A 13,797-nucleotide genomic window follows, 5' to 3' on the forward strand; every position below is an offset into this window, starting at 1 on the left:
TGGAGAGTGGTTCTCTTTTAGCTTTGAGACTTCAAGGCATCCTGTGCCTTTGAGGAGGGTGCAGGGCCAGAAAGACTACCTGAAAGAAAAATTGCCTGTAGTGCACCATCCAACCTATCTCCAGCAGTCAGATCCACTGTCACTATTTTTTTTATTTTTTTCTGCCTTGATATCGTGGGAACCAGTGCATCTGACTAAAGGCCATGAATAAGGGTACTACTTATGAAGTTGGCTCTGCTTGGCCAAGGAAACAAAGAACTCAGGTAGCCTTAGGTGAGAGGAGCCACCCCCCTCAAGTGCTGTCCTGGAAAATGATAAGGAAAAAAAATGTTATGCATAGAGAAAGTGCCTAGTCAGAAGATCTACTGTCCTGTATATACAGTATTTTAACCATCATAAAATTTACCGCGACAGTTGTTCCAGCCACAATATCCATATGCATGAAAAAAATAACCGCTTTATGCTGAGCTGATATTACCATACAATTTGAACAGAATCTTGCTTATGCATAACTACATTGGTAGCCCGTAGAATTGACAATTTGAGCACTTTGCTGATTTCAAAATGTCTGTTCACAACCAGGAGGGATAAACAGACCCCACCAATGCCTGTGGAGAATGCACCACATAATGGATGCACAGAGGTGATTGAGATATTCCATGAATATAATTTACCGTATATACTCGAGTATAAGCCGTCCCGAATATAAGCCGAGGTACCTACTTTTACCAAAAAAAACTGGGAAAAAGTATTGACCCGAATATAAGCCGAGGGTGGGAAATGAGGCAGCTACTGGTAGATAGATACCAATAAAATTACATTAATATTTATTTAAAAGAAAAATAACCTAGCTCTGTAAGTGGAAAAGGGGGTACAGGGCTACATATCATGTACTACGGATCATTTAACCCATTCATATTAGCAGAGGATAATTGTAAATCTATTGTTCAGTGCATTCTATATGTAGTATATAGTACATGTACATATAGAGTGCCTGCAACAATACATTTACAATGATCCTCTGCTAACATGAATGGGTTAAATGATCCATAGTACAGGGCTACATACAGATCATTTAATACATTCATGTTAGTATAATTGTAAATGTATTGTCTGCACTGTATTAGAAGTATATACTCTATATATACCGCCGCCCTCACTCACTGTGTCCGTGTGCCGGTGATCGATCATCACATCACGGAGAGAGCAGGGACGAGTCAGCGGCGCGCTGGTCCAGTGGGAGGAGCTCCAGGTGGGGTCCTAATTTAGCTGGCTCAGAGGTGCCTGCCCGCTAAATTACAACCCCACCTGGAGCTCCTCTCGCCTGATCAGCGCGCCGCTGACTCATCCCTGCTCCCCTGCCTGACTGGCCGCTGCGGGGGGTTTTTTCTTCTTCTTACTTACCTCGCTGAGCGTCGCTGCTGCTCCGGTGTGCGGCGCTCCGAGCGGGGTCATCTGGCAGTCTCCGGCCACCTTAATTAGGACCCGGAGACTGCCAGATGACCCCGCTCGGAGCGCCGCACACCGGAGCAGCAGTGACGCGACGCTCGGCGAGGTAAGTAAGAAGACGCGCTGGCGCTGACTCGAGTATAAGCCGAGGGGGGCACTTTTCACCCAAAAAAATGGGCTGAAAATCTCGGCTTATACTCGAGTATATACGGTAACAAACAACCTCAAAATCCATGGTTTAACTTTCTGTGCATTATTGTACATATATGTTTATTACACTTGTCTGCACCAAGCTGTACATCCCTGTTTTACCTCAGTTTAGTAAGAATACCATGCTTATGTCGTGAAAGTTAAAAGGAGAACTATGAGGTGATTTTCACTCAACCTCATAGTTCGAGCCGACGTGGGACAATGAAACTGTCACACGTTGGCTCAATAGATCGGGAAGTGAGTGAACACATACCGTCGCTCGCTCACGTCTCGATCCTGTCCCTGCAGAAAGCCGTGACTGTCACTCATGGCTCCCTGCAAGAATTCCCTCCCCGCTCCGATCCTCACTGGAGGAACCAATGGAGAGGGGGCGGGTACAGCTGGCTCTGCCTCTAGATAGGCAGAGCCAGCTGATAATCACGCAGCTAGGTGGATCTCGACAGCAATGTCGGGATCCGTCCCGGCTGCGGCGATCTCAGTATACCGCAAGCTGTAGTTCCGAGCCTGACGAAGGAGACCCAGTGTGGCTCCAACAGCACTTGCCAATGAGAGACAGCATCTGTCAATAAATGAGCATCTAATTGCTGTTATTATCGTTGTTGGAGTACTGGTGACGTCTTTCTTTTTGTCTACGTGTGGTGGCACCATCCGCAGTCATTTCGGGCAAACGTCTTTTTTTGGGGAGTCCCGGTAAGGAGTGCGGCAAGTTCTTTTTTCTTATAGTGAGTTTTGGGTCACGGGAGGACGCAAGTTTATGTCCACCCGTGACCCTGAGGAGAACTATGGGGAAAAACACTTACCCCCGTAGTTCTCCTTTAAGATCTTTGATACTGTTCATGTGCAAGGATAAATTCACTTTTTAAAACTGTACAAAAAAACAAAACTTTTTTTCCCCTCTAAATTAACAGCTCAGGCAGCACCTATCTCACAACTGAAACTATCGTGTGCTCACTCATAGTTGAAGCCAACAGTTGGGAGAATGTAATAATGCATGTTCTTCAATATCTTTCCCACAGAAGAGTTGATTCTGGTTTGCATCAGACCTTCATTATCTGACCAATCTACAGAAATTCCTCTGTTACAGTCACACAGAACAGGCTTCTAAGTGGTCTACACAGACAATATGAGAAATTACATTAATAAATCAGTACAAACACATTCATCTCATACATTTCTATACAAAAACATATAGGCTAGCGTACCTTTGATCTTTTGCTTGGTGTGTAAGCCTTTGAATTACTAAAAATGAGTTTCACATCCTTGTACAAATCCATAGGAGACTCGTAAGTCCCAGCCTCAAGTTTTTCTCTTACTGTCCCAAAATCCATAGGTGTATCTATAATGTCTCTATAATCCTATAAAATAAACACATTGTTATATAAAACGCCCCAACATCTACATTAGAACATAAAGGTGTCAAATTTTTATCAAAGAAAAACATTAAATAAAATCAAATGGAGAATCCTGTCTAAAACCAATTCACTTTTAAAAGAAAGATAGAGAAGGAAAGGCAATAAACTATAAGCCCTCGTTCACACCTGAACGTTTTGTAGCGCGTTCTACGCTCGATGAACGCTCTACAAAACGCTAAAACATCTAAATCCCATTGTATTCAATGGGTCTGGTGCACACCTTGGCGTATTTCAGCCCGTCCCTAACACGCTACAAAACGGTCCACGCCTGAAAAGGTACATGTACTACTTTGGGCCGTTTTTGTTGCGCGTTTCCATTGGGATACAGCCAAGTAGCCCTTGGAAACGCGCGTTTGTCGCGCAATTTTTTTACCACGAATCGCGGTAAAAAAAACGCGTGACAGACACGCATATGCAATACGCCTAGGTGTGAACCAGGGCTTAAATATACACATTCTAAAAAACAATGGAACTTTTAAAATACACGGTTACCAAGTTTTTTTTTTGTTAGCTTTCAGTAAAAGAAAAGGTAGGAATATACAAAAAATAAATAAATATGCATTTGAGCTCGTAAAATTACATGAAGGCATAAGGCTCCAGCCTAAAATTCATATACTTACCGAGTATTCATTGAGATCAACTGGGTGCCGAAAAGGCTCAGAGTCTTCACATTGAAACATTAGATTTAACAGCTCCTGACATTGCATCTTCCAAGACTGTAGATCATATGACTGGGCTCGTGTACGCAACTTTCTCCTTGGCTGGTATTGCTGTAGTTAGAAAGCGATACTTGCAATTATTATTGTATATATAGCCATCCCAAGTCACCAAATAGGAAAATGTAATTGACTCTATATGACCATCCTAACTGCATTGTCTTGACCTATGACTATGTAATAAAGTAAGCCTTGCATGAGAATAACATGGAGGCTGCATTTTGTCAACTCTCCTGAAAATGTTAGCAGCCTGGTTGTCAAGCTGACACTTTTGTTTCATTAAGTCACTGAATCAAAACAAGTATGCAAATAAGGAATTTGGACTTCCTAATTTCCCAAACTGCATACTTTTCCTGAATCGCAGACTACAAAAATGTGGAGATCCGTGGGTCAGCGGCTGCTAGACATCTAGAATTTTCTGGAGGAAGTCAAGTCTGGCAGCCCTCATATTTCTGCTATAACAAAAGCACACAACGCATAATCACATGAAACAAAATATCTTTAATCCATTTTAATTCCATCAGACTACCAACCACAGTTCCACAAATACCGCCACCCAAGTCCATAAAGCCCTTGCATTTATGTACATTGTATTTGGAAGCTGCCTTATTTCACATGTTGCAAGGGGAAAGCTTACATCCTGCTGTTAGGGCCAGTTCACGCCACAAGCAGTGCGTTCCAGAGCGGTCAGCCTCTGGAACGCACTGTATTGCAACCCTGCCGGCTCCCTGCATTCAATGGCACCGCAGTCACGTCCTCCACCCGCAGTGTGATCGTTCGCATCTGAACACGTGGCACATCAGTGCCTGTGTTCCGGTCCAGTGCAATCTGCTAAAATAGTGCTTGCAGTATTTTTGCAGATCGCACTGGACCAGAATTCAGACACTAGTGTGCCACGCGTTCCGATGTGGGCGATCGCACTGCGGGCATGGCCATTGACTTTAATGCACCGCCACGCCCCCTCCCGCCCCTGTGTGGTGTGAAACGGCCCTTATATTGTCCTCTGTCCTCACATGTCTGAAAATACTCAAATACTGGGCAGAGTGGGAGAGTGACAATGTCCACAAATGTCTAGCAAACCAGGAAAACCTAGCAGTGGACTATCATAATACTTTGGCATTTTCTCAGTACCACAGAGAACTGAAATAGGTGGCTCCAGGCTCTCCACAACATAACATGGGCATGTTTGTAAACATTCACATTACATGCTGAATGGGCAGCTGAAAGCACTGCTGCACATAAGCTAAATGGAATAAACAAGTAACTTTGGATACAATGTATGCAAGTTTACAGCTTTGGTCTAGATAGGATATAAAAATAAAGACTGAATAAAAACAACACAGGGTAGAGACACATCTTGCCCATTTTACTTTCTCTCCCACTGAGAATATCAACACCCTTTACCTTTCTCTTTCTAGTGGATGTCCCAGGTAGATCTGCATCTTTCTCTTCTTCCTTTAAAGGTATAAAGATGTATGGTAAACAAGTCTTTCAGAACACAGACATATACTAATAAAACTAGAAGTAACACAATACGTCTTAGGGCTCATTTTAAAACTAAAATGTATCACATTGTTTTCCCATCACTGGTTTGAGATGAGCAGATGTCTGCGGAAAGAGGATGAGCAGGGATATGGCTGTCCTTGCTCACACTGGGACCCACAGGTGTCACCTGCACAACTTGCTCAATAACAGCAAGTGGCACTCACTCTTCATTAAACTGTTTATTTCATGTTTCTATAGTTAAAGACAATTTCTCACTATGAAATGTGTGTTGCTGGTTGTATCTCATTACTGGGTAAACAGCTTTCCTTCTACTTAGAAGTACAAATGGCATTCTTTTCTGAACTTCACTCTTTATGTGCATAGATATATGTATTAGTTCAATTTCTTTTATGTAGTGTATCCTAAGTCAACGGACAACGGCTGGCACCAAGGCAACTGTATTTCTGCATACATCTATCAATTATGGCAACAGTTTGTTATGGTTTTTGTCTCTCTCTATTGTACACGCAGCTGATCTTCTACTGCGTGAATTCTAATGCAGAGTGTGAAAAAAGCATGGAAGGCACATTTATTCTTTTGTTGCACGATTGCTGGAGCATAACACATTAACTCCCCACTTTCAGTCCCCTTAAAGGAGAACTATGAGGTGAGTGTTTTTCACTCATCCTCATAGTTCTAGCCGACCTGTGACAGTCACGGGTCGGCTCAGTAGATCGAGGAGTGAACACATACCGGCGTTCGCTCACTTCTCGATCCTGTCACGGCTCTCTGCTGTGACAGGGGAGTGGCTGGATTCCCCCCTCCGATCCTCCAGCGCTGACTGGCGGAACGGACGGGGCGTGTACAGCTGGCTCTGCCTCTAGATAGGCAGAGCCAGCTGTCACTCACGCAGCTGGGCGGATCCAGACATATTTGTCGGGATCCGCTTCAGCTGCGGCGTCTAAGTATACCGCGAGCTGTAGCTCGCGGTATACTGAGCTTAGGGTGACGGGAGGACGCTAGTTTGTGTCCTCTCGTTACCCGAAGGAGAACTATAGGGAAAAGCCCTGACCCCATAGTTTTCCTTTAAGCTGGCCATACACCAATACATTTTCCTTAGAAAAAAAAAAACATGTATTTTTGCAAAGTACATTCACTTCTGTAAGTTAATGGGAGTCAAATCGACGATCACTTTTGACCATAGTGAAAATCATCAAAAGAGCAGGTTGGAAATGTTTTCTTCTAATAAACTTCCGTGAATGTGGCTTTTGTTTGGGAAATTGAAGGTTAAAATCAAATGAGTTTGAACGACACGTGTCAAATCATTGATGGCATTAATGAATGTTCTGACAAAATAATTTATATGAACGATGGTAAGAAAATGTACGAGTGTATGGCCAGCTCTAACTCGTACAGCCTCCTTATAGAGAGTGTAGAATATCTGTAAAATGTTTTCTTTTTTTAAATTGAGGGTGAAAAAGGTTAATTTGCAAAACACTACTCAGTATCTTATACAAAATTTGTCTGCTACCCTACCTTGACATGTACAGCTATATTAAACTTTGACAGGACATTTAGGACTTTTGTTTGTATTCCGAGTGTACACAGCACAAGCATTATGTCAGATGTATGTACTCCAGAGACACACCTGTTCTTTTTATAATACCATTTCACCTTTCTAAACATGCTGTTTAAATAGCATTTTGGCAGTTATAAAGCACAATCTACACAGGTAGTCTTTAGCTGATAGATTTTTCCGGTATCGAGTACCGATATTTGTTTTTTTCTGTACTCGTCGATACCGAGTAACGGTGCCGTATGCCCCAATTATCAGGAAATCGTGTGGCGGATCACGACTTGTTGCCCGGCTTCCTCATAGCCTGTGAAGCCGGTGTTCTAGCGAAAAAACAGCGGCTTCACTTGCTGAGGCTGCGTGGCTTCCTGACCAATAAGGAAGCTGGGACGCAAGTCATGAGGTGCCGCCCAGCTTCCTGACTGGTCAGGAATCCAGTCTGCCTAGCAACAAGTGAAGCCGGCTTCCAAACCAATCAGGAAGGTAGGTGGCACGTCATGGCCCGCCTCTCGGCTTCCGGATTGGCTAGCAAGCCGGCTTCTCTTGTTGCTGTGCAGCGTGGCTTCCTGACCAATCAGAAAACCGGGACAAGAGTCACAAAAATAAAATTAAAAAGGTACAGCGTTATTTACCTCTTCAGAGTCTGACAATAGCTTCTTCTTCATGATGTTGTACTGAGGAATGATATCATAGCAACTCTGGTCCCTGAATGCAAATAGGATAAGTTCAGTGCAAGCGGTAAAGTTCAAGGACAAATTGCAGAGTACCAACCAATAGCTAAATACGAAGAACATGAGCTATATATGAATGATCATAGCAGATATTACTTTAGCAGCCTTCCTTTAAACTGGATCATTACAGACAGACAATGTATTTAATCACGTTACAGAATCCACCACATCCACCAACTTGCTGTTGGCAGCACGAGCTGAATTTTAGCTACAGGACTATTTAACTTACTTTATTAAAATGGAAACAAAAACAATTATTTTATTTACATGTTTTAAAATGGATATTTTAGATATTTATCACTATATAGTTTCCTCATCTCTGTGTTCTTTGTGTATTTCTGCACGTTTCCAGCTCTGTGCTGTAATCCAGTGTGAAACCTTGCCTCATGTACAGGAGCTTCCTGTAAGAAAGACAAGTCACTGCTGCTCTCTCTCCTTGTTCAGGATGAATCTCTCCTCCTGTAGTTCTCCGCAGGCAGCCTGTAGGGAGTGGACCTGCTGGTTACATCCCAAAGCTCTGCTCTCCATACAGACTATATGCAGCACAGTGATGATGTCACTGCTACTTATACAAGATAATAGCTGGATTTGTAAAGGCATTTTGTGCACACAAAATGGATTTATATCCTTTGTGGCTATTAAGGAAAGTATTTAAAATTAATGTTTTTATGCCCGAAGTTCTGCTCTTATACGGAATGTTTCCATCATAATTGCAGAGCAGTGTCTGTTCACTTTATAACTCTCCCAAAAGGCTGGTGTATACAGTTATTTATCTCCTTTTCTCTTCTATACCAGTCAGTATGACTGTAAAAAGCAACAACGCAATTTAGAAAAAAATGCCCTCCAATTCAATTAGCTGCGCGTGTATTTTATATGGAACTAAACAGCACAAGGTAATTACTGGCTTTTCAGGTATCGAATGACTAGGTGGTGTGAAATGCGTAAACATGCCACAACCTTTTTAATGGATCAATAATTACTGGAGCTTTTATCAAAGTGCTGGCTATTTTACACTGAATGTGTCTCTTTAAGCACACACACCAGTCATGTAAAAAAGTGCACACCATGGTAATTGTTTTATAATCAGGTGTTCCAGATAAGGTGCCAACAATTAGAATCTTCTTAAAAGGTGCCCATACACCTTACGATTATCGGACTAAACTTTTCGTCCGATGATCGAACCGTCGTACGACGGCCCCATCCTGCCCCGATTATCGCAAGGTTCAATCAGCGGTAGTTAGAAAAAAAAACACCTGGACGACTTGCGGTAATTGACCGCAATTATTTTCGTTTGCACATGCGCAGTGTCAATCGGACGGAAACGCCACCAACCATGCGAACATCGTACGATCGACCAAAGTTTTCAAACATGCTTGACCGTCAAAAGTTGTACGATTGTACAGTACTATCGATCGGCACTACATTCACACGTTACTATTGTCGTACGAAAAGTCGATCACATACGATTATTGTATGATAATCTTAAGGTGTATGGGCACCTTTAGGCACTACACAGGTAGAACATGTCCTATTCAAACCTCAGATATTCAGGATCCAGTGTTCTTTGCTAATGTTGTGTGGTGTCATCATGGTAAGATCGAAAAAAGCTCAGAACTGCAGCCAATACATTTTTTTTCATTTATAAAATGGTGACAAATTACGTAACAGTTTACATAGCACCTACTTATGAAGAAGAAAAAAACCCGCTTACAGTCCTAGCCACAGACAATACAGGTCTACACAAACTAGAGGCAACTGTTGAACATATAAGCTCCAGAATGTATCCTTGATGGGAAATTGAAAATAGTGATGCAGGATTACAGTACTCAACACTCTTTATATTCACAAAGTGGAAGATGGTCAATTCAATAATCACTGACTACAAGGGCCCTCCCTGAACTTTGCTATAATTATAAAGTGCTGTGTTTTCACTGGACGGAGTGACATTTGCCGCACATCTAAATTTCTCATTTCTAAAATGGTACATCCAGGTCTCCGTAACATCTGCCATATTTATAAAACAATAACTGTTACAGTTGACAGCCCTATCCATTTTTAATATTTGCTGTTTACAGATGGGAATAAAAAAAAAAAATCACTGTATATTCAGTTATTTGCCTTTGATTGCTAGGAGACCCGTCTTCCTTGCCATCACCATATATTCCACTCTGTGCAAATGAAACTTTCAGTCTCCAACGTTGAAATGCATTCGGCCTACCCACCCTCCGCGTAATCCCTGAGTAAAGGTTTTGACTGGACCATTAATGGAGGTGAATCTAAGCACCAAAGGGTGCTCCGCTTTGGTGCTTAACCACTATGCTGGTAATATATATAATTTTACAGGACTAAAACATGGATGACAATGAAAACACTTACTTTATAAAAGCCAATAAAATATCTGTGACAAACTTGGCTGATTTTACGATTGGACTCTCAGGTTCATTAAATGTTCGAGTGTTATGCTCTATATAGCGCACTTCCCACATTAGCGAAGACAGACGTCTGGAAATAAAATAATTCTTATTAAAATTTCATAAGCCAAGTGTTTTTACAACCATGCAAGAAAGAATGATGGCACACTAGGAGCCACAAATATATGCAAGATAGCATTCTGTGATTTTGTCGCATTCTTATGCGCTCACAGGCAGTTTTCCCATACACATGCTAGGCACTGGTAATCTTATCAAGGCAGTGGAAAGGTAATTAATAACAAAAAAGTGTTATGGTTGTTACCAGACATAAGGTTATGTTGGGGGGTCAAGTTGAGACGACTCTGATTTCAAGCAACCGAATAACATACAAGTGCAATACTGTCAATGCCACATGCAAATAATGTAATAATTACCTGTAGAACCTGTTTTCCAGTCGCTGTTTGATTGTACTGAGGTCGGTTGGATATGCCACAACCATGCTGTACATTGGGTAAGCTTGGAGGTCTACAGGAGCCACAAAAGCAGAAGCAATATCTAAAGATGTAAAAAAAAACAAATCCACAAAGAAACATTAAATAGATCTTCCAAAGGCTAGAGGTAATAAAATGAACATGCATTTACATCTTTACAAATATTAGTCTGGAAGTATCCTATTCTATTCTCCTGTATAGAAAGGTGCTCTTCAATGAAGTCAAAATATCTCAATGCATTTTTTTATGTACAAACATTTACCTAAAGTCATCAGCTGGTTGATGCCACCAATGATTCTCTCGCATTCTTCTTCTCTTCTTCTACACCCCCACTCTCCATCCAGCGTCCTGTAGAGCAACGACCTGACCTCAATTTCTGTCAATGTTACACTTGTGCCCAGCTCCTCAGGAAACACAGCTAACATTCAAAAAACAGTAGAAAATCATTTAATCTGGGCATTCAACCAAATCACGTAATATAGTACTAAATAGCCACAAAAACTGATGCAGCTTAAACCAAAAGTGTAATTCCTGGTCTAAAATGGGTGCGATTATATTTATAAAATTTAAAGTAAAGTTCCACTTTTGCAGTCAAAACTGAAAGAAAAAAAAAACACTATGCTTTTGTTATGTGTTCCTATTCACACAGCATACGTAAAAATAATTTAAAAAAAAAAATATTTCCTACCTTTCAGATATCTCCATTTAGCAGGTCTTTGTAAGCTTATCTCTTAATTTCTAGCTTAAAGTCTTAAGCTAGGTACACATGGGGCAAATTTTGGCCAATTCAGCAGGAATCGTTCGAAATCTGCTCCTTTGGAGACCCTATTTTATGTTGAAAAATCTTTGGCCAAACAGTGCTACAGTTGCTTGATGCAGGAAAGCCCCAAAAGCACTCACAGCTCTAGCAGAGTGCACCTTAAAAGGAAAGGGTAAAAACTGACCCTTGAGAACATTGGCTTGGATGATGTCTAGTAGGGCTAATACTAGGGCTAGCACCTCGGTGACTACTCGAAGGGCAGGACCACAAACTGGTAGTATTTGGGCCCCACAGCAAAATGTAGAAATGTGCTAGGAAAATGGGGACATGATTGTAAGAATTCTCGATTGTCCACAGAAACCATAATGCCTTTCCAGTGAAGGGAGCCAATGACAGATCTGGTAGACGCCATGCAAACGTTTTGGATTACAGTTAAGACATTTAGAGCTTGGGGAATGGGGGCAAATGCTCCTCTAGTCTTGGGAATGGTAAACAGATTGGAGAAAAACCCCTGGAACCATTCTGACACAGGACCTGGGGCAAAGACACCTTGATCCAGAACACTTCAGAAGGCTTGTAGAGCCAAAGGAAATCTCACCGCTCCAATTCCTTCGCCACCATCAGGACTCCCCAGGTGCCGGTCTAATAGGTGCGTCTCCACCTTGGAATGCAGCAGTATACGAACAGACCGCACTATCCAGAGAATTCCAATACTGCAGACTTTACTGAAATTCACAGCAAATCCAGTATATCAGTGAATAAAAGTGTATAAAGCAACAAATGCCAGCACTGCACACCCCCAACCAACTACAACCTCTCACATGTTTCACCCGCAGGCTTATTCATAGAGGTGAAGTCTTGACAGAGATCTGATAATCTGTGCAGTGACACAGGAATATTGGAGGTGAGAAAACAGAGGAGGAAAAGGAGGCATAAAACTCCAGTTTGTAGCACTTGAGCACAACCTTCTGCACCCAACTATCAGAGAAACAAGCTGTCCAAGTGTCCACAATGGTCAACAGACTCCCCTCCATTTTGGAAAATGGGGAGGCGTACCTTTATGCATTGAAAAGGCATGTCTGAGGATTTAGCAGACTGAGTGCCAGACCACCTTGGGGGTGGATGGGGAGCTAAGCTCTGGGTGTCTCAACATGAAGTCCAAGGGAGTGGAGAAACAGAAAGAGCATTCCTTAACAGTCAAAGAGAAAAAAGACTTTGCAGTCGGTCCATCAGGTTTCTTCCACTGAAGATGGGTGCTCTTCTAACCAGTAGCATCCAGGAGAAGGTTGATAAGAGCTGTTCCAAAGATATGCTGTCCCTAGAAAACAATGCTGTCCAGCACTTTAGCCCAAGTGCCCTATGTATATGAACGAGAAGCATATAGGAGAAACAGCAGCAGACTGAAACTTCTCAGGGGTAAGCACATCCATCAGAATCCGAGTCTCTGTGACCAAAGGCTTGGGAGCCCCTCAGGTCATGGGCTTTTGGTCTCTGCAATGATGGTCAGCACATAAAGGTGAAATGGGTCATAAAGTACAGCATTACCATGGCAAAAAAAAACCTCAGCCAAAAAGGGAGAGCAAAATCCAACAGAACTAAAGAGGACTCTGAGGACAAGACAAACCCTAAGACTAGTGGATGACATGATTCCAGGCGGCAGACATCAGCACTATCAGTGGGTGCGATGCAAGCAGCCCTAGGGCTGTTAGTAGAGAGAGGGGGCACCCGGTACACCAGGACTGTCGCTACATGACTGGAATCAGACATGTTGCAACATCTCAGGTACACACAAGACCAGGATAGGGCTGGCTGGGAAGCAGGAACTGATAGAGGTTCCATGTGGCTTTTTGCAAGCAGAAGCAGCAGCGGGGAGATGCTTCCTCTACATCGTCTATCGAGAAAGAAAGCAAGTAGTGCACTCTATGCCCACCAAAGACATCAGCCCTCTGCATTAATCCCTGCTGTGGCAAAAACTGTCAGGAACAGGGAATTATGGCATCCCATGACCTAGGAAAATGACGTAGCTCCTGATGCTCAATCTTATTGGCCTACACATTAAGTGAGACTTCAGTGACAAGGCACATGTAGAGACATAGCCAGCAGGTCTGGACTTGGAAAGTGCTCCTTAGCTAACTTTTACCACAACGGAGGCTGGAAAGTGCCCCACCGCCTGCTTCCTGGCTGTTCTCACAAAGCCCAGTCCAGCAGGGTTCAAAGGCTGTACTCAATAAGCCAAGCGGGGGAGCTGCAATTGAAACAAGACTACAGCAGACATGTAGAGAACACTCTCAAATGGAAAAAAAAGTTGATTTAGAAAAATGGTGCCAACAAAAATTAACTTAGTCTTTAACACAACAGAGCTAAGGAAAAGAAGTCCATCCTCCTAGGACACTAGTAGTAGGAGGGGTTATCCTGGGCTGGCTTAAAGTGTTTTCCTCTAAGCAGCAGTATAACCTAAAGGTTTAGGACTTCCTATGTCCCTCAATAGACAAAAAATAAAAATCCTTCGGTTGTATCGTTTTAAAGGTAATACAGAACCGTTCTGTCTACAAGAAGATT

The 13,797-nt window shown here is 42.4% G+C and overlaps 1 protein-coding gene across 1 annotated transcript in view; it reads right to left on the reverse strand.

Moving 5' to 3' along the window:
* PHIP (pleckstrin homology domain interacting protein) overlaps window positions 1–13,797 on the reverse strand; it is a gene marked incomplete at its 5' end in the record, with an annotated part of 40,574 nt that overhangs the window by 8,438 nt on the left and 18,339 nt on the right. Inside the window, 7 exons of the mRNA XM_018568790.1 lie at window positions 2,862–3,014; window positions 3,692–3,841; window positions 5,192–5,242; window positions 7,478–7,550; window positions 9,953–10,078; window positions 10,422–10,542; window positions 10,741–10,896. Of these exons, the coding sequence (XP_018424292.1) occupies window positions 2,862–3,014; window positions 3,692–3,841; window positions 5,192–5,242; window positions 7,478–7,550; window positions 9,953–10,078; window positions 10,422–10,542; window positions 10,741–10,896 (830 nt within the window). The remainder of the gene's footprint in view (window positions 1–2,861; window positions 3,015–3,691; window positions 3,842–5,191; window positions 5,243–7,477; window positions 7,551–9,952; window positions 10,079–10,421; window positions 10,543–10,740; window positions 10,897–13,797) is intronic.

The sequence above is a fragment of the Nanorana parkeri genome, unplaced genomic scaffold (assembly GCF_000935625.1).
Source record: "Nanorana parkeri isolate BGI_ZX_2015 unplaced genomic scaffold, ASM93562v1 scaffold1245, whole genome shotgun sequence".
Taxonomy (NCBI): domain Eukaryota; kingdom Metazoa; phylum Chordata; class Amphibia; order Anura; family Dicroglossidae; genus Nanorana; species Nanorana parkeri.